The sequence below is a fragment of the Rissa tridactyla genome, chromosome 3, assembly GCF_028500815.1.
Source record: "Rissa tridactyla isolate bRisTri1 chromosome 3, bRisTri1.patW.cur.20221130, whole genome shotgun sequence".
Classification (NCBI taxonomy): domain Eukaryota; kingdom Metazoa; phylum Chordata; class Aves; order Charadriiformes; family Laridae; genus Rissa; species Rissa tridactyla.
The window spans coordinates 90,289,147-90,316,252 of record NC_071468.1 but is presented as its reverse complement, the minus strand read 5'-3'; the positions used below and the strand labels follow the sequence as shown (position 1 = coordinate 90,316,252).

The following is a 27,106-nucleotide window of genomic DNA, read 5'->3' as shown; positions in this document are numbered from 1 at the left end:
AGAGATATGGTTTAGTGACGGTTTTTGTCAGAGTTAGGTTGGAGTCCATGATCTGAAAGGTCCCTTCCAACCTAGGCAATTCTATGATTCTATTTGTTGCAGAATAGCTGTAGCCACTCTACCTGGGGATTAGGTTCCAAGCATCAGATTCTCTCTGTCTTGGCCACCACCAAGCAACCTTGAACAAAGGTGACTGCGAGCTCCTTTATGGTGCTAATGCAGTGCCATTCACTGTTCTTGGGCACAGCTCCTGGTCAGATCTGGGCCGCAGAGGCTTTAGGTTGTGGATTCAGAGCAGGATCAGGCGTGGAACAGGGAGACAGCTGCAAAAATGGGAATGTTTTCTTTGAGCTCAGAGGAGCAGAGCTTTCAGTCACTGCCTGTTACGCAGGCATCTCAGACAGGCCAGGTGCTCTGGAGATGGGGAATCTGTGTGATATTTCCCTAAGGTCCCTGAGACCTTTTTGAACATGAGTTTTCAGAATTCAAGACTTTGGTTTTACTCTTCGTCTCGTTTGTTCTTCTCTTTGTACCTGAGGCTTGTGTTTCTGAATCAGAAATTAAGAGGCTTGTCACCTTACAGATTGAAAGAAAAGCTTCTTTGGAGCACTCTGATAGTAAAACTGAGCATAGCTTAAATGTGTGTTTAATTTTACATTATCTACCATTACAATGCTGGTTTAAAACTCACTGTGGAAGTATGAGGATGAGGTTAACTTTCAGGAGGTCCCTCACTCGTGTGCTTCTCTGACTCACTGTGCTTCTGCTGCAGGAAGGAAAGGAAAAATCCATAAGGGGGTGGCCAGAGTCAACAACCACCCCTAGCAGGTCTGGGTACTGGGGTTTGTATAAGAAGGAAGGAGATTTGAGCTTTTCCCCTACTCGAATATCTCACGCATTGCTTGCTTGTTCCCCCGCGGTGCTGCGTTCACTTGCTCTGAATTCTCCTCCTCAGCTGGGAGGTCTCTGCTAGCCAGGGACCCTCAGACCAAAGTCAGGCTCCCTTCTGCTGTCCCACTGCTCCCAGTTGCTGGACTTCAGTGCTAGCGTCCACAGTCCCTGCCATTCATCACTGTCGTGTCTTGGAGTTAGGAGCATTTCCAACTTATGTATAAAACTTGGTGGTACTATATTTAAGTCTTTATGTAGGTTAAGAAAACCATGAGTTGTGTTTCTTTTGTTGCGTTGAGAGATGTATCCCTTACACAGCAAAACACAGTTGTTGTCTACAAACCCATACTGATCATGGATTTTTCCCTGCAGCAGACTGACAAACAAAACATTGAGTAATATAAGTCACCGAGTCTATATGTTACTACTAATGGGAAGTTAAAAGTAAACAAAAATCTTTACAAAGGAGACGTTTCAGAAGGATACTCCTTTTATTAGCATAGTGATGCAAGACTTCAGTGTCATCTTAGCAAGAATCCTGACAAATGTGCCTCAGGATGTCCTGTGCAGTTGCTGTATCTTGTTATGACCTAATTTCTTCCTCTGTTCTGCCTTGATCATGTGGGTGAACCTTACATTTAGGAGTGCTATTTGCCTGAGAATAAGAAATATTGACTAGAAAAAGCTAACATTGAATATTCTTGTGCATACTGTAGGTGTCAAGGTAAAGTATACGCACATGTCTGAGTCAACCGCAATATATATTGATGTTGATGGAATTCACACAATTATATGCTAATAAATATATTGATGGGGTTATGCTATACTCAAGTCTCAAAGGACAGAAGTGAAAGGAGAGAAAATGTCTCTGAAAATAGCAGTTGTAACACCATATATTGCTAGCTGTTGAGTCAGCAAATTGTTCCTGTTTATTCAGAATGCTTCGGATAAGCAATTTATCTTCAGAGTGTATTGAGAATGCTTCAGATGAGCAAGGAACCTGATAAGTAATACAGAATAAGCAATCCAATGTTATTAAAAACTGAAGTTACACCATCAGTGTTGCATTTCCAAGACTGTTTTAACAACTTCCCTACAGAGGAATCCTCCTTCGTTAAACTAAAATTTCCTTTGAGGCAAACTCCTCTAATCTTTATGTATTTAATCACTGCCTAATTCAGAATACTAAGAAAAGGATTTCTCATATAAATAAGCTTGTCAGGATTAAGTGATTAAATGTGGGTGTTATCATCTTTGCAGAAGTTATATGGAATCTCCTGCAATTATTTATATGAGAGAAGTTCTCTGATTTAGCTTTGAGTAGGAAGGTCTGAACTTCTCCCATTTTGATATGGAGTTTTGAGCTACTAGAGAGAAACATCTGTTTCTAAATACTACATGTAACACTACACACAGGTTTAGAAGTGCAGTGTTACGAGTGTGGATCGGTGTAGTCTGTCAGACATCCTTATCAGTTTATATATTTGCATATATTCATTAGTCGCAGAAGGTTAAGAAATATTGTCTAACTGGATTCTGTTCTTAGGAAATGGTAATTTCCATTAATAGCCTCATTTGAGAAGCCAATGGGTTAACCTAAAACGTACTGAAAAGAATTTATAGGAGCAGCTTCAGAAGTTATCAAATCACCTAATGAATGGCATTTTGTTTTCTTTTATAATGTGTTTTTGATTACCTGCAATCTTCATTCATCTTTAAAGCTGGATATTATACCGACTTTGAATTCTAGCAGGTAGTCAAGAAACTTGGAAAATCTGAAGACCTTTCACTATCTATGTACTGGCAACATATGTTGTCCTGCATATTACATCCACAAAGATTTTACCACCTTTGGGAGTTGATAAAGACTGAAAAGAGAGGGAAATTTGGATGGATTTTTAAAGTAAAATTTTCTCTTTTACTGTTATCGGTGAACACTCTCACTAAGTACTACAGATTTTGTATTGGTCCTGTTTGGTATTAAATGTCTTCCACGATAATTCCCTTTAACTATGAGCATTTGTCTAATCTCTGCAACTACCTGTGTAAAGACAACCACTGCAATGAGTTGACATGAATTTGAATTTTTCTTCATAATTTCTCAGGTGGGATTAATGTAAAAATTATATCTCTAATCCATTCACTCCAGCTCTCCTTCCTAGTCAATACGAGTACAAGTCTTCAGAGTGGCACATTTCATTTTAGAGTAAATCTCCCTGTGGAAAGATTTGAAACTTTTTTAGTAGCGACTGAGAATTAAAGACCCTGTTGAATGTCTCCTAAAATAACTATTTCCCTTATAAGAACATTAATAGCATTGGACATCTGGCCTCTAGTCTGTCAATGCAGATATACGGCAATTGAGATTTCCCCCCGTAAAGCAGCTCAGCTGTTTTGCAGTGTCTGCAGTCCGTCTGCAAGGTAGATTGCAATTGTCTTGCAAACTGTAATCTAAACCACGTAGCTTTTATGCATTTTTTTTAAGAATAGTATTAAAGTTTTGATTAGCTTTTGTTATTAGTATGAAATATTTTGAGGTTTTTCAGTTAAGTCGATTCACTCCCAAAAGCATTTGCTTTTTAAATTTTAAACAGCTTATAGCTTTATTCTCTTGTTGTTCAGACTTATTAGTTGTCCATTACCATAGTAATATTCTGCATTTTACTTAATTAAAACCATTTACACCCTCTGAAATGACCTATCCCGAAGGAAAATCCCAGAGTAAAGGAAAAAAACCCTGTCTTAATAGTTTTGTTTCTGTTCTCAGAGAAGCTGACAAACTTAACATGACATGTAGCAGCACAGAGAAGAATATTTAAACACTGGTTAGAGCTCAGGAATTCAGATACAGATTTCATATTCCCATTTTTGTGGGGAAAAATCGGGAAGAAAGACATCTTGAAAGCAGCTGTTTTAAGATGCAAACCGTAATCATTTAGAAAAGTTATATCAAGTAAGTAAGAAAAAACTTCAAAAAAATGTTTGGCTATTGGAAACCATTGTATGCAATAAGAAAACTGCAAAGCAGCAACTTGAGTTTCCGCATGCTTTGCTCATCGTGCTACAGTAAACCTCAGCCATTGCTTTGTTTGTTCAGAGGGTCTTCTAGCCTGAAGTTGTTTATTAACCACTAAAGGCTAAGCTTTTCTTTCTCTATATAATTTGTGGTGACCACAAAAATAAGTAGAAATATCTTGAAAAATTATACACTGTTCGGAGAAAGCTACTTAAACCACTATTTTTGTGAGCATTCAGAATAATATTGATTTTACGATGGATAGGAAACTATGCAGCCAACAAACCCCATAATTTCTGATGTATTCCTGAATTCATAGCAGATACAAACCATGAACATAATGTGTTACATGTGAGCTTTATTTCTGTGGCTTTTTTTTTTTTTTAACCAACCACAAAAGAAGACGTTTGAGAGCATGTTTCTTGTCTTGATCAAGACAATGCCAAACAGTTACAGCTGAATCTTCAGTGATATAAACCCATGCCTACAGTGTCTGCAGGATTCTTTCTTACAGTTGTTAGCAGAATTGGTTGACAGTATTTCTACCAATTGACATGTGAAAAATCCAGAATTAATGTAGTCACCAAATACAGTGAGAAAAGCCCCCTAACAACTTCTGTTACCAGCTGGGTTTTTCTCAACACTGGTTTTCCATCTTCATAGCTCTGAATTCCCTCCTAAAGCATAAAGAACTCATTTTCCTCAGTTATTGTGTTCTGATAAAAAATTTTGTCAGGCTGATATTTTGTGAAACTTAGTTTGTTACTGAATTTGCTGGGCTTTATATAGCAAGTGTATGTTGTGCCAGGTTAACCTGACAGGTTAAATCCTGGCATTACAAAATCTTGACATTACAAGAACTGCAAGGTAGGTGATGAGGAGACTGTAGTATGTTGGGCTCTCAAAAAAATGGTACGAAGTTGTAAGAGGCTAAATTCTCTTTAGTTTCTTAGTTACAAAAAATAGAATTCATGAGTCATAAAGTCAATCTATTGTTAATATAGTAAAAATTGGAATCCTTATGGATGATGTTGAGGGTCTCAGAGCCAGAAACAGAGTACAGTCTAATTGGGTAAAGTACAAGGTTACATAGCTAGGAACTAATAATTTTTTTTTTTTTTAAAATAAGCTTATAGCTTATTAGTTGGGCAAAAGAGGAAGAACTAGTGTATCAGTTACCTTCTGCTCCGTTGTGTGCCACCAACATCATGCAGTAGGATAGAAAGACAAGTGCGTTTGGAGAGGCCCTTACCATAGAAATAGTGAGTACTTACTTTCTTGTAGAAGATAGTGGTAGGATCTTTTGTGGAATATTGTATATAAGTGTGGTAACTAGTTTTAAGAAAAAAACATTGAAACCAGAAAACATGAGTGAGGAGCTGCAACGATAATTGAGAAGCTGTGGAGAGCCTGCTGTAGGAAAATAGCTTTTCAGTGCCTGCCTTCTTCCTAATATCAAAACGAAGGCTACAGGGACGTAAGTCCTGTTAATAAATTTACTGGGGAAATGAACAAGGGTAACCAGCAGGAAAGGACCTATTTTACTAAAGTAATGCTGGGGAAAAATAATTTATAAATGAATTTGAAATTGATGACTTGAAATTAGAAAAAGGGTTTTCAGATCACCTGTCACACAGAAGGAGTGGGGATAAAAACCCTCCTGTAACTGCAGTATCACCACACTACAGTCAATACAGTCAAATATGATCAATTTATGGTAGAAACTGTGGCCTTCTGTGATGGCAGAGACTGGACTTCAATTCTGAGACCTCGTCAAGTCTTGCATTCTTACGCTTTCTCAGAGGTTCAGGAAAAAACTTCGCCTGGGTATGGCCCGGTGGTCTCATTTATTGAGAGGAAATCAGACGCCTGGGCTGATGGGAGCAGGAATTCCCCTGACTGGGTAACCGTCATTTAAAAATGTGGTTTGGTTTTGTGGTTGCACAGCTGGGAGGGCACATCAGTGTCAGTGCACCTAATCGCTGACGTCTCCTATCAGTAGTGACTTTATGGGACAGGAAATCTGATCTGAACAATGGTGGGTTTGGCCACCAGCAAAGGAAAGGGACCTAAATAAAAGCTCAGACTTCCACCAAATTCTGTTTTTTTGTTTCTCTCTTTATGCTTCCTCTTGTGTATCGTATATCGCAGTCTCTGTGATTGCAAGTGGCTAGAGTTTATGCTACTATTTAATTACGGTACTGGATACAGGCCTGATGTGCTTCAAAAAATCTGTTAAATATTGAAAAAATCAGTTCACATAGAGACCTTTAATTCTTAAATGATCCTGCTTTAATATAATAGCTGTGGATTTTTTTTCAGGGGAGAGAGGTTAGGATTGCTGTTATGAATTAGCTTCACAGAATCAGATTTTGTAAATCGTAAAATAATCTCCATTCGTACTGTAGTTCTATTTTATATTTGTGCTATTGAATACTATTTGTTAGTGACCCCACTCCTGTAGAATGCAGCTTGTGTTGACAGATTAATCTCTGGAAAAATTTCACTTACTGAATGAACTGAGAAGGAAAGTCTTAACGTACTTACATGAGGGAAACATTTTGATTTTTGCTGTTTAGCAGTCATATAAGGGGAAAAGAAAATCTCAGCTTGAACGGGGTTGCAATTTCCCTTTTGCAATGTTAGCAATAGCATATTTTTACATTTCACTCATGGCAGCTGTACTTTGCTAACTGTGTGTAACTGAAAAGAAAAAAATTATGCCGGGTGCTTCATGCTAACTAAGGCGGCTATGTAGGTATTTTACTTTTTACTCTGTTTCTTCATTAGGAACTTCACTATACAATTGATAGTTGGTGGAAGAGATAGATTAGGTCATGTAAAAGATTTATAGCTCTGGCTGTAAAGTAGAAAGTTCATTAGTGAAATGAAAATTAAAATTTCATAATTGATTTAGTGTAAAAGTGAAGTTCACTTAATAATTTTAAGTATGAAATTCATTTAAACAGTCAGTTCTAAAACATAGACTGAGTTAAATACTTGGACTTAATCCAATGAAAACTTCATCGAGACTCCTAGAATATACAGTTAACCTCTACTATTATGTTTCTCTATTGTATAAAAATAATTAATTCAGTTATCTGTATTTCTGTTCTTAAATGTTGCTGGATATTTCAGAGGTTCCATGCAGTTTGTTGAGACTTCAAAATCAGGTCAATAATTTTGAACTGTTAATTCTGGGATAAAGCTAAACTGAAATTTCGTAGCCTCTGAAAGATATTATTCGTGGCTTTCATTTTTAGACCAGTTTTTAAATTAACAGATGTAAGGCTAACTGTTTTAATAGTTTTATTAAACATTTTTAAATGGAAGTGTTTAATTTGCAGTGCATTTATTGCTCTTTTGTAACAGAGGTGGATAAACTTTTTATAGCTGGAAAAATTAATAAAGTATTAATTTTTTCTTTTATTAGAGTTTTTGGATTGGTTTTTTTTGTTGTTTTTGTTTTGTTGACTGAACCAAGGAGAGTAACACCAACTTTTCTTTATAGTAGAATAGCTGTAGCCTGTTTATGTGAAGAGCAATTTAGGAAATGTAGTGAAAAATGATCAAAACAAAACAAAAAACCAGTACATATTTTTAGAAAAGAAGAAAAGCTAATTATTATTAGAAAGTTGGGCGTAACTTGGTATGCAAATTTTAAGTTTGTATGATAAAATAATTCTTCCATGCTTTTTAAGTCAGCCTGTACCCAAAAGCTCAGTCTCCATTATGGTTCATTCAGTGTTTCTGAGTATTTTTCTGCGTAAACCTTTATATTTTTCTGTAAAACCTCATTGAATTTCTCTCCATTCAATTTTTTACGTTTTTTCTGTAGAATAAAAATTATGTCTCTATACTTACCTGTATGCTTTCCTAACAGTTACTTTTGCTGTTATATGAGAAGATATTTAATACATGAGTTGAAGCTTTGTACTATAATACCTGTGGGTATTATTCAACCTGTGGGTTGGAATCATCAAGCAGCTTCCTATAAATTAAACACATAAGCAAAATGGCAGCTCAGTTTAAAGAATACACAATAAAATTTCTTATACAACTGTTTCAAGTAATCTAATATTTCCTTCCTGCTCCGAGTCCATTTTACAAAGATGGTAATGTTAAAAAATGCTGTGGAAAAATACTAGGTAAGCCCCAAGCTTTTCATGGGTGGATGAGATATTTCCTTTGTACTTGCCTGTCCCCGGCTGCATGGCCAGGCTGCGGGTTTGCACTGGAGAAGTGTTCGGTGATGGTCAGTCAAAGTGACAGCATCCTTCTCACTGTGCTGTCCCAAAACACAAATGCTTCAGTCTAAAATGGGAAATACGCCGGTTTAATTTGTTTAATAACAGCAGTTGAAATTGCATTTCCTTTGGATTTCATTAGTGTGTGTTGAGTGAAGGACTTCTTTGAGGATTTTACTGTGCCAGACACGTAGATTGACAGGGCTGTCTTTGCAAGAATCTCTCAGCTGCCTAAACAGCTGTAAAAATAAAAATACCACTCACTGGCTATTAAAACTCTTAGCAGCAAATCCTTCCAGTCACTTCTGGCATGCTGAGCTTAACCCAGAAATGTTTTTGCAAAATACTTAAATAAGTAATTAGAATGATAGGTGATAAGTGATAATCTAGAAGTATAAAATCTGGTTATACTGGTAGGATATTTCTAGCTTTGCGATTAAAAGGTATAGGATGTAATTAGAAGGAGGATGATCCTCACTTTAAAAGCTTAACAAATGTTTATTATGTTGCTCATTCATGCAGAAAAATGACTTGCGATCTGCAAACGTTTTCACATAGGGGTAATTTTATGCAGGCGCTTTAGCTCCATTGATTTAACTTGGATTATTCACCTGTGTTAACATATGTGTAACAGTTTGCAGGATCATTGACTGAACAGATGAGTTAATAATGCCAAGTATCTTCAGATACTTGTGGTCCTGGGCAGTCATTCTAACTGTCGGTGGGTCTTAGGGCATGTTTTTAGAAGATATGTGGGTCCCGGTGCAAATATTCATAATTGCCACTTTAAGAAAGTGCACAGTATACTGTAGAATAACATAATTTTTAGTGAACATGCTGTAAGGTTGTTTGTTACTCTGCAGAATAAATAATGTCTATTTGAAGAATTTTGTCCTATTTTGGGTATATAATGTATAACGTGTAATTTGTAGTTAAGACCTTAGATTGTGTCAGATACAATGTAGCAATAAGTGCCCAGGAAAAAATAGTATTTCTAGTACTTGTAGCAAAAAGATGGGAAGTGATCGTCTCGTGGATTACATTTAAATATCAAAAACCCCTACTTGCCAAAGAGCATTGTTATGCTCTTTGGCTTAACTGAACTGAACTTAACTGTTCAGTTAAGGCAGTAGTGTATTCTAGCAACCTGGAAGTCCAGTTATATCTTCTCAAGTGTATCCATCTTGTGCCATTTATTTTGTGGAGAAGAATCATTCTGGCTGCTGCACCTCATGCCCTAAACAATGCAAATTATAAATTTACTGGGAAGAACTTAATTCCTTTGAGTGTGTCATTCTGAATCGAATATATTTCAATTCTAGTCCTAGACTCCACCAGGTTGGATTTAAATGGTGTAAAACTTTCATGGAAAGTCTTAGCCTTTTTGCATAAAACATAGGATGGAAAGAAATGAAAAGTACTTTTTATTCATTTACCTCCTCCTGTGGGAAGGATAAGCTGTTTGACGTAAACAAAAGGAGGTTTTTGTTTGGTTTTTGGGTTATTTTTTTTCTGTAAATACCTTGAGAATGTGATGCTGATTTTTTTTTTGTGCAGTTCTACCACCAAGACAACTAAACCACTGACCAAGGCTCTAATCCCAAGAGCTTCAAGTTGATGCTGTTGCCATGAATGTTTGTTGGAGTGGTTGTGTTGTAAACTTGATAAAGAGAATGTAACAAACAATATCAATCTTGCATTGGGTTATTAAAGATTGTTCTGTTCATTTGTGAAGCTAGCTGAAATGAAATTTGAAGGCAATCTTCAAACCCGTGTATGAATGAGAATTCAACTGCATCAGGCAGCCATTGCTAAGGTAGCTGGTGGTGTCTTAAACAATGCAACTAATGAAGCTCAAGAGAGATGTGAAATAAGTAAGAAATAAAATATTCTTGAGTCCATATAAAAGTCTTTGAAGTATAACAGGATTATGTTATATAAATGAAAAGTGATGAGACCCCCTGTAAAATCTAAGATAGATAAACATGTCACTTGGTGTCACCTGTCAGCCACAAAATATCGCAGCTGGAGAAGTTAGTTTCAGTTCTCCCTCTTGGAAATTGTAGAACCTTTTAAATTCACAGTGAATATTTCATAAACAGTAATGTTATTCTGCCTGTGAGCAGTGTGTTGCAGTGTAAGTGAGGTACAAAAGGTATGACTCCCCAAAAATAATGGATTTTAAAACCAAAATCCAGCTCATAGTGAGGAGTCTGTCCTGAATTTCTGGTCAAATCCTCTTTCAGAGTGTTTACAACTCCCAGAGGTACAAGTGACGACGAAGACATTATCCTCATTTGTTTTCCTTGTCCAATTATGCACATTCCTTTCTGTGAAATGGAAGTAATGAGCTTAACAGAGTAAATTGGTTATTTTTTAATATAAAGAAATGGCAAGTGGTCTGGAAAAATATGCAACATAAACGTTTTTCAGTGACTTGAATTAAAATATCCTTTCAGTGTCATTAGTTTCATCAGCTAATGATGTGCCAGGAGCAAAACATGCAAATATGTATCTGCAACAAAAGTAAACGGAGTATCCAGGATTACAGAAAAATAACATATGGGATGCTCTAGATACTGATTTTTCAGAAAACGTTCGTTTAATATTTCAATCAACTTGTGGATTCTGTACTTCCACGTAGCAGAAAAAGAGCCCATATTAACAGCATTGGCTTGCAAGGCTGGGCTGGTGTGTAGCCACCCCATAGTTGCTATAGTGACCTAACATCATTTTACAGGATTGCAGTTATGGCCATGGCACCAAAAATTCTGTCCTGCCTGAAGAGAGCAGTTTCGAAAATACTTTAGTTAATACATACGAATGTTTGTATTCTTACAGTCTGGGTTACTTCCACTAGTATTATTTTCATTTTACATTGCTTGCAATTTAAACATCTTTTTGCTCAAATTCCTTGAACATTTATTGGGAAACCTTTCAGATATACGGTATTTAGTAGAAATATATTTTCTAAAAGTGTGTGTGTGTATGGTATAGAACAAATTTATAGTTACTGTCACCTTCCTTCCCACCCAATCCCATGTGTTTCTTTTGATGAAGAAAACATCTATAGCACGCATGCACTCCCTTTCTTTTCTAGTACAGGTATTAATACAGAGAATTCATATATCAAACTTTTTTTGAGATGATTATCATAATGCAGCATCTCATAGTTTAAAAAATGTTTAAGCATTAAAGTATTTAATTATTAAAACAGGATTAAGTATTACTCTTAAAATGTTGCATTATGTGGTATATATCTGGATTCTAAAAGTGCCGTGGTCAGAAATATATTCACTGCTAATAGATTCAATGCTCGTGATTAAAAATAGCTGAAGTAAATTCTTATTTTAGCATGATGGTTTTAAGAGGGGTGTGAATTATTTATAAATTTTTTTTTCATTTTATGTTACAATACTTTATCTTTTATATAGTAAATTTGACTTCATCTATAAATATTGTTTTATGTGATTCAGTTCTATAAAGATGGTATTTACCATTAATTGCTTTCTAATGATAGCAAGCCAATGAATCACACAGAACAGAGATTTTTCCCCCAAGTGCTTCTTTATTTTTTAATTGCTGATTTATTTTGTAAGTAAAAATATTATTTATTTGGCAATCATAAGATAAATAATTTTAGCAGTGAAATATTTCTCTGTATTTGACAAGATATTAATTATGTAAATTCAAAGAATTGGTAACAAATAAAATGAATCATTACAAGCTGTGCTGAGTTATAAAAGGATTGTTTTAAAGTGATCTCAAGAAGGAAGAAATTCTGATAGAAGTTAAATGTTTACAACATGTAACTGCAGAGTTCTCTGAGGAAAAAATGTATCACTATTGTAACTATGAGGAAGAGATTTATAAAAGTACTTTAAGATGAAAATGGCTAAGCTGTTGGAAAAAATGTTTCCTCTAAAAAAAGATATATATATATAGAGAGAGAGAGGGAGAGAGAGAGAGATAACTATATATATATATAGATATATATCAACTTGAAAATATCTCATGGGTTTATAGTACTTATGTTGCTCATAGAAGTGACTTCATAAGAATGTAACACATATGTTGTCAAAGCAGATTATGTTTAAAATTTGCAGCGTTTGGTACTTTCAGCTGTCAAGGAAAGTACTCTACTACAATTGTGAGACATATGAAAACTGCAGATGCTTGATTTTTCTGTTATTGAAAGTAAACTGTTCAAATTAGACATTTCTTCAAAGCAAAAACCAAAAAAAAGACCTTTAATCTGTATTTAGTGTCAGCTTTATTGCATGAAATCCACCTTTTATAAAATGGGATTTGATCGACTACCTCTTTGGAAAGCTTTTGAAAATCTTTATCTAGGCTTTGTCTTAAAAAGTAGCTTTTGTTGTAAATGAGATCACCGTGCTTATTATTAACCTATAGTAGGATTCATCTAATTCTTACAATAGTAGGTAATTTACAGTTGAAAATCCATATGGGGAAGTAATCGATAGTATAAATGTAACTATCATCTACAAAGCAATATGGAATAAGTTCTCTTAACTGTTTGAGCCCCACACTTTAATTTGTGACAACAGCATGAATAAATCAGAACAAATTTATCAGGACAGAAAGTGAAACCCTAATGTGATAAGAGTTTTCTCTCTGAAAAGTTCTTTGAATATATATGTGGTTTTTTAAATTTTATAATCTGTAGGTGAGATGGAAAAATACAGAGTTCTAATTGACAGTAACCACAACTGAATTAAACCTTGCAACTAGCCACTGCATTCTTGGGTCTAAATTTTGTAGTTATTGTCAGCAGAAAAATAAGTAGTCTTGCATGAAAAATATTCCTACAGTTTGCCTTGTGTAATGGACCTTAACCTTATGTTTGGTCTTCTTTTTATTATAATAGCTATAATAGCAAAAGAAATATTAAAGTTTCAATCAAACTCTGCCTATGCATATTAGTCTTTAAAACCGACTTTTTGTTTGTCATCCTACAGAAAGTAAATTGCTGTACTGAAAAAAGGAATTGTAAAATCAGTGTTTGCATGTAGTCACGTGATATTCTTGTAGCTCTTAATTTTTTTGGGTACCTGTAGTGTTGCAAAATAACAATAGCATGGGAGACACCCCTGGGACATAAAATGTTGCAGAAATAATTTATTTTTGAAGGAATGTTTTCTCACCTTAGGGAGTATTCTACATAGTAGTAGAATTTAAAAATAAAAACATATTTCCTTTCTACTTATTTTAGTCCATGTTAGTCAGAGGGGAAAAATGAAATAGAACCAAAAGATACGGAAGTAAAGAGAATCAGACCAAATGAGGATAATTAAGGGGAAAAGTATCAGTTCGGAATTGCCTGTCTTGCTAGCTACACGTTAAATAGTCTCATTTACTGGTACTTGTCACAGTGTTCGCATATGGAGGTTTGTTTACTATGAATATAGAATGATAGAGATTCCCTCCAGAGGAAGGAAGGTCTGGAGCAATAAACTCTTTAATTATTTTCTTATTGGCCAAATGCCTGAAAGCACTTCCCCTAAACTGCGAACCACATTGCTCTGTTTTTCTATACATTGCAGAAGGATGAGTAATGTTTTCTTTCAGTAATGCCCAATAATGGATTTGTTTTCTTACTTTATCCTTTTTGTACAATTGTGTATCCCTGTAAATGCCTGCAGTTCTCAGTTGCACATACATGTTTTTAAGAGGTTTACACTCAGAACCCTAATTTAGCAGAGTACCTGAATCTCTGGTAAAAGTAAAATATACACTTAAATAAAGCTGAAATAAACTTGGATAAAGTTTCCCATATTAGCATACTAGAATATTACAATTTGGGGAAATAGAGGGAGTGTATTCAGTACTAGAGAGTGCATTTCAAATACAATCATGCAACGTTTAGCAAGTCCTTGGTTTTAGCATCTATTCAAAAAATTGAGGCATAAGATTGTTTTGAAGTGGTGTCTGTGCTACATTTGAGTGATCGCTACGAATTTCAAGAACAGATTTTTAGTGGGACCTGTGCTCTTAAGTCATTTTGAAAAGTCTTCCTAAATTTGCATTAAACATCAAAATTTGAGATTAAATAATGTGACCAATTAAAATGCCTTTATAGAATATAATAATGTATTTTCCAGGAGGCTTTGCATGAAATTCAGGCAAATTAAGGTAATTGGCAAAAGTCATATTGAATAACTGAGACCAGAATTTGACATCCGCAGTTAGGAAGCAGGAAGAGTAACAATTTAATGTTTTGTCCGATTTTTTTTAAATTAAGACAATTTGGATATATTGGACTAATAACTACATCTGTTCCCTTAGAAGTATTTTTTTTCCTAACAAAACAATAATTTTTTACTTCAGTTGAATTTTGGAAGTTAGTGGATGTTCTGCTAAATAAGTATGACTTTTTCATACTGATTTTCAAAACTGATTTTAAAACATTTTATACTGAATCAGAAATCCCATGCCTACCACTTGACTTCCAAAACCATTTGAATTTTAAGTTTTTTCCTAAGGTCCTTCCTTGAAAGATGTCAGAGTGTTTAAACAGTCTCTCTGAAATATGCAGGGATTTATTGAAGGCTGTAAGCTTGCATTCCCCTATTGTGCAAGAGCACTTTGGGCCAATATCAGCTCTTATATGCCCAAGCGGTATGGGGTAAATCCATTTAATTTAAAATTCTGATCTTCTATCACTCTTTTAAATACTGCAGCAGACTTCTTCTGATAGGCTTGTACAATGGACATCTGCTAATTTGTCTTAAAAAGAGCTGGATGTTGTGTATTTAATATTCTCAGTCGTGTTTCTCTATAATGTGCAAAAAATCTGGCACAGCAATATGTATAGCAGATGTGGCAGTACCATATTCGGGATGAGGTGAACTCTTGTTTCTCCTACAGTCTAACTTTTAGCAGCAGGTTTGAACAAGAATACGCATAAGGTAGGCTTTTTGATGGGCTGATCACTTGAGTTAAGTGCTTTTCAAGCTCAAAAGGGAAGATGAGTTAGAAATATGTCCATAGACTATATAATTTTTTTTTATATTAGGATACAGATCTTGCTAATACTATGATTTTTCAAAGTGTAATGCCATCTAATGAAGAATTTAATCCCATTTGCTCAGATTACAGTTACTAAATTAACGCTGTCAAGCAGGCAGCTTCATATTCTGTAGCTTTGTGAAAGTTTACTTTGATTTGGATTTAAAGGACACAACTGAATATATTGTCTCATAAATTAGAACTGATCCCAAAGATAAATCAAAACCCCATGAACTGGTAAATTTATTAGTTTTATTTTAAACAAAATTGGCTGAGAACTGGCTCTGTTCGTTATAAGTGAAGACCTCAGTCCTACTAAAGACTTGCTGCATACCTAAATGTATCCAAAGCATGTCTGGTAAAGTAGTAGTATCTTCTATCAAACGACCTTAAATGTTTGTAAAAAAAAAAAAAAGACACGGTTTCCCTCTAAATCATCCTATTAAGATATTACCTTAAGCTTGTTTTCTATGACTGCTTATCTGTAAAATGTGTGGATTTGTGAATTTTTTTTTTTTTTTTGAGGACCAAATGCTTAGCATATGGCAGGAGTATCAATGTGATTCTGTGAGTGAATCTAGCTGTCCTCCTGTGAGTGTGGTGAAAGTCATAAAAACATTAGCTTTATTACGGTTTGAATCAGAACTGTGATGCCAAGGTTAAGTATGTGCCCGGCTTTTAGCAAGATCAAGACTCTTGTCTCTTTACAATCTACAGTCTAAAGTAAAAGTCCGTTTTCTTGGTTGTTTGCAAATACATTATTCTGATGATAACTTTATACTCCACCTTCTGGATTATGATTTTATTTCCACTCTATTAAAAAAAAATCTTAAAAGCTTTTATCCTTTGCAATTTGCTGTTATCCCAATTTGCTGTTAACCCAAACCATTCTATGATGCTACCCTAAAAACTGTAAGCAGTTTATTCATTGCATTGTTACACAAATGTTATCAGTTTGCTAGGCAAATTACTTTTTCCATGATAAACTATTACAATGTGAAATTCTATGCATGACCCTATGACAGTCAGAGCCACTCGGGTGTGAATCTTTGTGAAACTGTGTTGAATTCGGTCAGATAATGTGTAAGTACCTTGGGTCTGTTTTATCTGCCTCTGAAGTAGTTTATTCCTACAGTGCAATAACTTTGTTAAGAATCTGCAAACGCACCCCCTTACCCCCAGAAAAATAATAGTAAGAGAGCTATGTTTGTACACATACAGAGAGTAGCTCGGACTTAAGAGTTCTTCCACCTTTATTGGGTTGTCATTCTTGGATGGTGTCTGGCAATGCAACGCTGCTCATCCCAGCTTCACTCTCTGACTTCCTCACTCATGTGAGGGGGAATCCACATGGCTCTCTGAAGCGGTACAAGTTTCAAAGCAATAAGGATGTGCTCAGACTGAAGGCACTTGCTGAGTTTTAAAACCCCAGAAGGGTCGCTTGTGACAGCTATTTTGGGTTCTCCCTGAGGAAAAAAAAATAATTAAGTGGAGTTTTGGAAAGTCTTATGACTTAATTTTTATTCTGAATTAAGTATAATAGCAATAACATTAATGAATATGCGTGCTTGCAACTATTCTGTATGGCTTGGGTTACCAGCTGAGATTTGTATTTACGGCCAAGCCTGGGGGCTCGTTCAGGGCAGCGTAGCACCCCGCCTGCCAGTCACAGACAGCGTTTCTCTCTCTGCTGCTTTGGGTAATGAAGGTGCAGTGCTGCTCTGTGCAGGGGTGCCCAACGTATGGAGAATATTGCAATAAATATTTTCAATGAAACTAACGAACTTTCTCTACAAGCTTTGTTTGGGACGAGCCGATGTCACAGAGCTGGATGTGATGTAAACCAAAGGTCTCTCCTAGGTAGTGGGCCTGTGACGGGTACTCTGAAACAGCAATGCAGGACTGGAAGGCTGTGGGTCTAGAATACACTTACATGTTTTGGTGTAATGCAGTCTCACAGGTGGTCAGGGCAGGCCAGTTTTGGAATAGTCTGAAAGCTACTGCTTCATCTTGTTGGTCAGTCATAGCATGGGAGCCAAGGACTGATGGGTATCAAAAATATCCTTGCCAGCAGGTTGGGGTAGGACATCATGATCTACCTCATGGACAGGTAAAGGATTTAATACACTTTACTTCCCAGCATTTTGTACTAATGTGAATTTTTTGTTTTACAAAGAAAAGCAAAGGAGTGCCTAAAATGGAGCTCAAAAAATCTTTATATTGCTTGCATATATTTTTACCTCAGACCTATTCAGGCTCTGCAGTTTTCTGGGTGAACTAGTTCATTATAAATGTAATAACACTGTACGCAATCACACAACGCCTTTGACCTTTTACTTCCATCTATTTTTCAGAAATATGCCACTTCGCAATGCGCTGAAGTGGCAGCCAGAGCAAAAGGTTATAATCTCAGCGTGTTATGAGTACCTTTATGCTGCCAAATATCATGATGTATAGAAAGCACCGTAAGTTAGAGTTAGGCTGCCATGGACTGCAAGGCAACGTGCATTCAAAACAGTTCATCAGTCTGAAAAAACACTTAGCACTTTGCTGCAGAAAAGTGTAGCTCTATGACTGTTTTCCTTGTGGACCTGGTGGAAAAGGGCTGGTAGATAATCCTTCACCTTCCATTTTGTTGAGCCAAGTACAGGGGAAGTTGGCCAGGATGTCTCAGTTGCACAAGTCCATTAAAGGGAGGCTAGGAGGAGACATATTTCGTCTCTTCATTTGTCTGCTCTGGCAAGCAAACACATATGCTAAAGATATAGGGAGAAACGGGGCTGATAATTAGCATCAACATCAGTTTGATCTGGCCAAGTTATTTCTGCATGTACTTCTTGCAGATTTTCATGGTCTGTGCCATCACTCTGGTACTTCAGAGTAGGAAGGTTGAAACCCCGTTGTTTATCTGGTTATTAAAACTGGTAACGCTGCACATATTTCCACAGGTTACTTTCAGATTAATGTGGTGTATTTATAATATTTTGTACCCTACTAGATCGAATAATGAAACTCTCACAGTTGTTGCCAAATCTGATCTCTGAATAGCGCACAAGCTGTGGGCTTTTGTGTAGAGCATGGATTTCTCTCAAGGGTTGGTGATATGCAAATCCACTTGAGTTCAAATTCATAATTTCCATAACTGTTTAATGTTTCTCAGACAGACTCTTAATAATCTAAGGGGACAAACAAGTTTGAATATGATGTTCGTGTATCCAACGAATAATACATACTCTTAAATTATGTAATTTTTCTATACGTTTAAAAGTGGTACAGGGAAGAAACTCTTACTCCTTTGTTTCTAAAATATTTGTTTCTTGGCAGCCCTGGTCTGGATGTATAGCAGATGTACTAAATATAACCTGTCTATGATTTAATGCAACACACATGTAGAAAATGAAAATAACATTAATACAAGTTGTTATTTTAATATGGACCTTTGGGCAAAAGGAAGCACTGTTCTGGTCTGGACTACTTATGCTGTGATATAAATAGAACGTTTGAGTTTCCAGGACTGTCAGTCTGGCAAAGTTCATTCGACCTCAATTTGTGATGCAAGACTCCTGAAAATAATGGCCTCACTAACATTTATTCTGTATTTCTGTTAATAGGAGGAATGCTTTTTGAATTTAGAAGCTCCTATTTCAAGAGTATGTGGCTATGACACTCCTTTCCCTCACATCTTTGAGCCTTTCTACATCCCAGACAAATGGAAATGCTATGATGCTCTTCGAAAAATGATTAACTACTGAGCAGTAATACAGGTGAGGAATAATGTCATATACTGACAGTTTGTCTGTAAGGATTCTGACAGAGCGATTGCAAGGTTTAGGGCTAAAGTGCCACGCCTTTTAGTTATTTATTTATAACAAGAATTGCCTCTTACGGCATTGGGCCTTCAGTCTTAAAGGTGTCTGAATATATTTAAGTGGTGCCATTGAAGTCAATGTTTAAAATTAATTACCTTGCTTAATCAATCTGAAAATTAAATGTCTTTTATCCTGAGAAGTGAAAAGAACATAAAGTGAAAGGTGAAAGGAATAGTAATGCACAGAATATATTTTCACCTATGTTGAACGACTTACAACTATTTCATAGGCAAACCATAGTGTTAAATTTTAGAATTTTTCACTCTTCCGGGTGGCCTGTAATCCTGTGAGGCACTATAATAAAGCCCAATTTACATCGAATATAGGCACTGCATTGCAAACATACACAGTGCATTGAAAACACATGAAGTATCTGTAGTATCTTACGGTTCTGTTCAAATACAATTACAAGGCTTATATTTAATGTGTGTTCTAAAAATAAATTTCCTTTAATTTGGTCATGCTTGAAGATTGCTGTTTGCAAAGCCCTTCAGGGACCAAGCAAGTCTGTGAAGCAGTATCTATTGCTATTACAGGTCTATTAATCAGTCTGTAACATCTTTTGTCTTTGTTTCATTGTAATATAATACTAAGTAGCATTAGACTGTGCAGTGGCCAACTGGGGCTTCATACTGTGCGTTGCTGTGGGAGAACTTCTGCTCTTTAATGTCCAAAATTTGATAGGAAATTTGTCGACACATTGTATGCTCTACTTCCTTTAATTAAGTGAATCAAGAAGCCTGGTTCTTGAGATTGAGTCTTGATGACTCTTGTACATCTGAACTAAAAAGAAAAGAAGAAAACAACATTCCTGTGGGAGAAGAAGGTCCTGTGATAGGTGGTCAGGGGGTTCTAGCTGTGGACACAGAAGCCGGGAGGGCCGAGGTGGGCCCTAAATTAGGGGCGCCCTCTTGTGTCCATTTTATCTATACGTTAAACTGTGAATTATATTTAGGGCCAGGGTAGAAGGCTGTCGAAACTTTAATGTTAATCTCGTTTATATGCATGCTTACTTTCAGGACAAATTTTTGCATTTCACTCTCTTTCTTACCCTCAATAGCTGATAGTGGAGCTCCTGCATGTGAAATGGTAACTCTACCAGTAAGGCAGTGTCTCCAAAAAATAGTGTAGTGCAATATTTTTGCAATATTTCTTGCGATATTTCTTGCAATATTTCTCCAAGATCACCCACTATTCACCTACTAGAGCATTTCCTTTGGCTTAACATTGAAGAGTGTTCTGATCTGTTTTGCAGAGTGTGTGGTAAATGCTATCCTTTTCACGGCAGTTGTTCTTGCCTTTTATCTGAGTTAAACTTATTAAAGCCTTATTTTCTTTTTTGTTTGGCATGTCTGTAATACAGTCAGTGAAGCTCTCCTAAAGAGATGTTCCTTTCCAAAGGATACCAAAGGACCAGATAATCTTACCCATGTGTAAGCAAGGGGAGACAAACCAAGGGCATTTGGTGGTTCAGAGACTTAGTTTAAGCCCCATTCCTCCACAGGATGGTAAACTGAGAGAGGTATGAGGAGAAAGAAGTGAGTTCTGAGATTGCAGTAAATTTGCATGCAGTCCAGTTTCCACACTGAAAGTCCACACTAAACCTTTCTGGTGGGGTAATATGGACTAAAACTTGGAAAAGTCATCTGCATTCATATTTACATTTCTCCTGTGGGCTGCACCACGCACCAATACCAGAGGAGGTTGTTGGCCAGCTGAAAACGTGGATTTAGCATATCTAGGAGCTAGTTTATTAGTGACTGTCTAGAAACCAGTGAGCGTAAAGACACAGAAAACTACTTTCTGATTTGTCTATGAAAACATCCTGATGGTGTGGCCCATAACACCACGTCATTTTGTTGGTGTGACTAGATCTTAGTGTTATAGAATGAGCTGCTCGTAGGTTTTTCCAAGAAAGAAGCTTTATTGCCTTATTTTTCTGTGTGCTGTATTAGGTAATTGGTCTTACGTGCTTGACACAGCAGTTACAGTAGATCTCCATCCTGCTATCCACTGCACAGAGTTTGCTTATGTTTCTGAGAAACGGAAGGATTGCTTTCCATTTGCTTCTTTTTTTACTCAGTGTAATATTTATTAGTGATGTTACTTGCCCTCAGTCTGGACTGATGAGGTTAATGTGTTCCAAACCACCTCACATGTAGGAAGACAGGGATATCTTTTCTAAGAAATGGTGCTACAGTTTGTGTGGATTTGTAGTCTTCTGGATGTTAGAAAAGTTGGGCCCCTTCTTGTCCTACTGCTGGAGAGCCAGAGGAGCTAGCAGGTCCCCATGGTGAAGAGGGATGTAGGGTTGGCTTTTAAGTTACAGAAATGGCCAAGCTGAGTAAATTGTTGCTTGGTTTATGTTTCAAGTAATTTCTGTTAGATACAACCTGGTGGCATGGCTGGCTACCTTCTTCTTTTCCCCTCATAATCGACAACTTACTAGAAATTGCTTCATCTATTGCTTTCAGTCAGGCTGTGGGGAAAAAAACCAAGTGGTAATTTTCAAATATATCAATGGTATTTATCAGATTGTCCTTTCTAACATGGCCTGAAATCTCTGTAGTTTGAGTGAGAAGTTACCCGCAACTTCATTTAATGAAGTCTGCAGTGATACCATACACTCCCCTTGTTACTGGGTAACACGAAGTTGTATAATGTTTCCTGATCTATCAGTGTTTGAAAGTCCTCTTCAGACCTGGAAACAGGTTCTATATTAAAGCATGGGCATGCTAACTCCAAACTTATTTTTACCAGTTACAGTATGCTTTTCTTTAAGTTACTGGTGTGTCAAAATCTTTCTGTCCTTATTCAGACAAGTAAGTATGTCTCATTAACAAAGAATAAGTCTGCATCTTCTTTAAAAACCAAAACTCTCCCCGAAATATATTTGGCTGTGCGTACAAACGTACCTCATACCCAGAAAGGTTCCTCTCAGGCACCTGAATTAACTTACTGCTTTGTGTCTGAGGCTAATACAGGCTCTCAAGCCGGATGCTACAGTCAATCATTTCTAAACTTAGCCTTATTATCTTCAGGTACATTGGGTTTGATTCAGCCTGTGTTGACAGTGTCTCACACATGCATAGTTGCTTATCTTGAGGTTGACAGTACAGATGGTTTTTCCTGCTCAAAGGCAGCGTTAAACAATGCATACTGTATACCTCACCGATGAGACGGGCAAGAGCAAAATCTGTATCTTTCAGCAGCATCTTAGTTATTAAAATTTATAGCTATGCTAGCTATAAGAGAAATAGCTTCCAGGTAGGCAGCTGTGTTCCAGATAACTCTTTGTAGTTGGAAAAAAAGATAAAAGAGAAAAGAAGCAGCGAGATGGATGTGCATTTTCTGGATAGGTGTAACAGTGTCTGGCTGTTCATTTGAGGAGAGGGTGCGGGGGAAAGATAATAGAAGAAACAGAAGAAAACAGTCACAAATTTTATAAACCATATCATAAAATAAAATATTGAGGGGTGGCTGTAGCACAGACATGGCAAATAGCCAAGTGCTTTTCTGTTAGCTTTCGCAGCTTTTTCTACCACGTTTGTGTATTCTGTTTTCTTGTCAAATTCTGAATTTTAAAGCTGTCCCTGCCAGGTGACATGAGAGTGTGTGTGTGTGTGTGTGTGTCTATGTAGAGACACCATTACTATTACAAATTTAGTCTCTAAAAATACAAAGTGATCACTCCGAACTTCATTATGGAACTATTTTATGGAAAGTTTAATCTTGGTGCTTAAAGGTTAGGCGATAGTGGGGGGATGATTTAAATTTCTTTTTCTTTCCGTCCATGTGTTTGAAGTTGTGTTTCGACATTCAATACAGTTTGGTCAGAACCAGTGCTCCAGTTGGGAGAGACTTGCAAATGACATTAATGCTTTCCCTTTATCAACCAGTAAGTTGTGCTGGGCAACAGGAGGGGACCCGGTAGATACTTTGGTTAGTAATTGTTCTTTGCACCCCTGGTTATTAGGCAGGGCTTCGTAGAGGTTAACTCAAGGCACAAGAAAAATATAATTCCTCTCCCTGTTTGGTAAATAAAATATGAGAGACTGTGCAAGATCATTTCTTTTTAACCTGAGACCAACAACCAGGTTTTTTTCAACACGGAATCCCAAATGTGGCAGGGTAGACTGCCTGCCTTTTATAATGCACTGTCTGTAACCCACTAAAATAAACAACCTCCAGAGGCTTGACTAGGACGCAACATTCCTGGTTTGTGATGTTTTCCTGCTGGATGGCAAAAATCATGCAAATGGCCAGTGAATCACGGCTTATTCACAGCCGGTGAGTACTCCAAATATGAGATGCGAGTGCTACGAGCCTGTTAGTATGGCTGTTGCAAGTCTATACTTGCATTCAAACCTTGCTGAGAATTCATGCAAGATCAGAAATAATGAAATTATCTTTAAAAAAACCCGATAAATAGGAAAGGTATTGGCTATAGGTTTTTTACAAAACCCCTCTTCACTGTAATAGTTGATAGTGTATCTAGTAGAGCTTTAAAAAAACAACACGTAACACTTTGCTTAACATGCTACAGTGGGATGGAAGACACTTCATCATAAAGCTTTTGCATAAATGGTGGTAATTAGTGTTGTCTTGACACTAGAGATCAGTTGCAGCATTTCTAATTTCTGCATGTCTACCTTGGCAGCTTTAAAAATTTAATATAGTTTTTAATACATAATAAGTATTTTGTTATAGTTCACACACCTTGAGGTTAAGATGACATAAATTTAAAAAGTAAGGTTACCATGGAGGGCACTGTGTGTTTAAGTTGTGGATATTACTTTCAGCCTTAAGATTTGTAATTTATTTTATCATCTTCTTTTGCAGAGATGAGAAGAACAAGGGGGAAATGCAGAAGCCACCTTCAAAACTCTTGACATTTTACTTAGATCTTTTGGGTTTGGAAATCACATAGGAGACTGTTTTCTCTGAACTCAACTACCCTTAATATTCATCTTGGCTGTTCTTCAGACAGTTGAAATCTTCCTTAATTATGAAATCAGTGATGGGCAGGTGATTGCTATAATAAGTAGTTTCAGATGTATTTAAAGATATTCCAGATGTTGTATGAATGTTACACATTGCCATGCTTCACTAGGTTACATCTCTAAACTTCATTGTGTAAATATTAGAAGCAGGATTTTGTTCAATAAAACATACTATGCACATGTTGTCTCTTGGTTTTGTTATTGTTTTGGGAAAACCCAAAGAATTTATTTGAATTTGACTCTGTTTTCAACAAAATACAGTCTATGTGTCTGGTCTGGCTGACACCTCCTTTAACCAGTGTCATTCGCTGTCTTTCAGTTGAGTGGCTTAATGTAAAACAGTCCCAAACACTCGTTTCCTTTCTGCAAGGGAATTGAAAACGCCATTTTTCTCGAGAAGGGAGGAGATATTTTTTTGTTGCTATAGGTGAGAGGCTCCATTGGCACATCTTTGCTGCAATGTCTTTGTTTAGTTATTTTTCCTCTAGAAATGGAATGTGTCTGCTGCTAAACGGTTGTGCAAAATGTGCCAATTTGTCGAAAAAAGGTAACAGTACCCTGACATATTCATGCCAGTGGTGGGAGAAGAGGCAGAGCACATACCATTTTCTGTTGGTGAGGACACAGAAATACAAAATTACCCAAAAGTCTCTACTATAAAATTAAACCTGAATGTTTATTTTTCCTGTGCCAACAATAAAGGGCACTGAACATCCTGAAGTGCAAAAAGCAGTCCAGCCTTTCAGACCGAGAGCTTCTGCGCTCAGTGGAGGTTTGCTAAATTTTTAATAATGCCCTTCTTTTCCATATGACAAGCCAAGGACACAGCAAAGATGCTGTGAAAATTATCCTCTCTTGTCCTACATTCCAGGACTCTGCTGCTCAAAGGGCAGCAGATCTTCTTCCAGCACAGTAGCTTCAAAGCTTATTACTGAATTCCTTTGGTACCAGCTCTGCTCATTTTTCCACCACCTAAATTAAGTGTGAATTCAGCAGTTCCTAGTCTTTTTGGTTGCTTTCCTCTCTGTACAAATCAATCTCATGCTGCGTTGCTTCTTATTATGTGGGGGAAGGCAGGGAGGGGATGGGAAGATGTATGCCGGTAGCCAGATAACCGCATTTCCATTATTATTCAGGGGGATCTTTCAGGGAGGAAGAAGAATGTCCTTGTACACAAACCTGCTCAGAGCAGTCCTCAAGGTGACTGCTGAAGCACCCCAGGGAGGAAGCTCAGGAGGATAACTTCACTCCGAATGTCAGGGCATATTGCCCATCCCTCCCTATGTTCCTCTGTCACCCATTCTGATGATGTGGGGGGTTGTTAATTGGGCAGATCCACTGAAATCCAAGGGAAACCTGGCTTTTGGGACAACACCCTTGATTATGGGTGACGAGGTGCCCGCGCCCGCATCTCAGTGATGTACTTCTCAGGGCTTCTAGGTAACTCGCATCTCACTCTCCCAAACCTCAGGAGCAATCTCTGTAGTGTGGTTCGTTGTTTGTAACAGGGGGCGATGATTGCCCTCCAGCAGAACTCGATTCAAAAAGCCACGTTCAAAGGACTTGTACAGATGGAAGGTGCTAAATAATAGTCTTTTCAGGTCCTACTACCATTGTGTGTATGATCCCGCGTCCATCATTCACACATTCCCCACAGAATCCTACAACTGAAAATGGAGCTATTTGTTAATGTTTCTAATCAAAATGACGTCATTAGTCAAGTCTTCTGTCTGTAAGTCTCCTTTAAATGCCATGTAGAGCATTTTTTTATTGTTTTAAATAAGATAGATGCATTATGTATTTTATATTTGTTGTGCTGGATGGAAACTATTTTGGTTTTATGAAGAAAAATGGTTTTAAAAATTATTTCTCTCTTTGTAGTAAATCAATAGATATTTTAGCAACTGTCGTCTTAAAATGTACTGTTACTATTCCAAAGCATATGAAATAGGTAGAATTATAGTACTGCCATAATGAAATGTGCTTTGGTAATTAATAGCCTTAATACTACATACTTTGTATTTGCGGTTTGCGTAGATAAAAACAGTTTGTCATTTAGTGCAGAGCTTAAGTTCAAGTTGTGTGTATGGAAATATAGAATAATACATTTCTTAATAAACACGTAGAAAGTATTTGTTCTTAGCGTGGACTACTGCAATCGTGTTGAGGGGCAGGTTTTGTATTTTCAGTGAGTGGTGATGTGTCATTTTTTAACAGTATTAAAAATGTTCTTTTCTCCTGTGTTTTGGATAACAGAATATATTTTCCCCCTGGCAAAGACAATTAATGTTCTATAATAGGTGCTGCTCCCCAAAGCCTGCCTAGATGGCAGTATCCACTCACGTAACCTGTGCTCAAGGATGGCGGCTGCTTCAAGTGCGTGTTATGGAAAAATGACTTATAGTTCTAAATTGGGCAGGAAGGTGTATGCTGTTACATACAAATAACTGTGTCTCATTAAATTCCGTAATAATATAATCCAAAGACAAGTCATATTTTCTGGTTTTTAACCGCTTAGATCTCTTAATTAGATTAATTAGAGTATGCAAAAAAAGTGTAGAGGAATATTCTCAGATTTAACCTGGGCAGTGGTTGTTTCACTCTAAGTAACTCCTTCTAAAGCAAAAATCATGTCAGTACTTCTTGCTGATAGTCCAGAAAATTAGTAATCTACTAGTCATGCTCATTTAACACTAATTGCTGGAAATACTTATGATACACAGTTTAATTCTGCATCCTGAGATTGGAATTCAGGACATACACAGCCTTCATGAGACCCCAGATTTATTAACTGCAGATGAAAGACTTGTATACTCTTCTTCTGTCATCTAGCTCAGTTAAGGCTGTAGTGCTGTACCAACCTTGCTGTAATAAGCAGTGCACAATTAATAAAATTATATAAAAATTGGATTTAAATCATTAGAGGTATTTTCCCTCGTGGAAGCGCACGTGTTTGTAAGAGGCTTAGCCAGTAGTACGTTCTCACTGCTGTAGCCAGGAGCCTTGACACAATGACCTTCAGCTCCTACGGTCTGATAATCAATTCTG

At 36.8% G+C, this 27,106-nt stretch overlaps 1 protein-coding gene across 2 annotated transcripts in view; it reads left to right on the top strand.

Moving 5' to 3' along the window:
* BCKDHB (branched chain keto acid dehydrogenase E1 subunit beta) overlaps positions 1-24,238 on the top strand; it is a 129,570-nt gene extending 105,332 nt beyond the window's left edge. For both annotated transcript variants that reach the window (XM_054194497.1, XM_054194496.1), the window contains exons 10-11: positions 18,798-18,950; positions 23,898-24,238. In XM_054194497.1, the coding sequence (XP_054050472.1) occupies positions 18,798-18,938 (141 nt within the window). In that variant the 3' untranslated portion in view covers positions 18,939-18,950; positions 23,898-24,238. The remainder of the gene's footprint in view (positions 1-18,797; positions 18,951-23,897) is intronic.
* Positions 24,239-27,106: the final 2,868 nt, after the last annotated feature.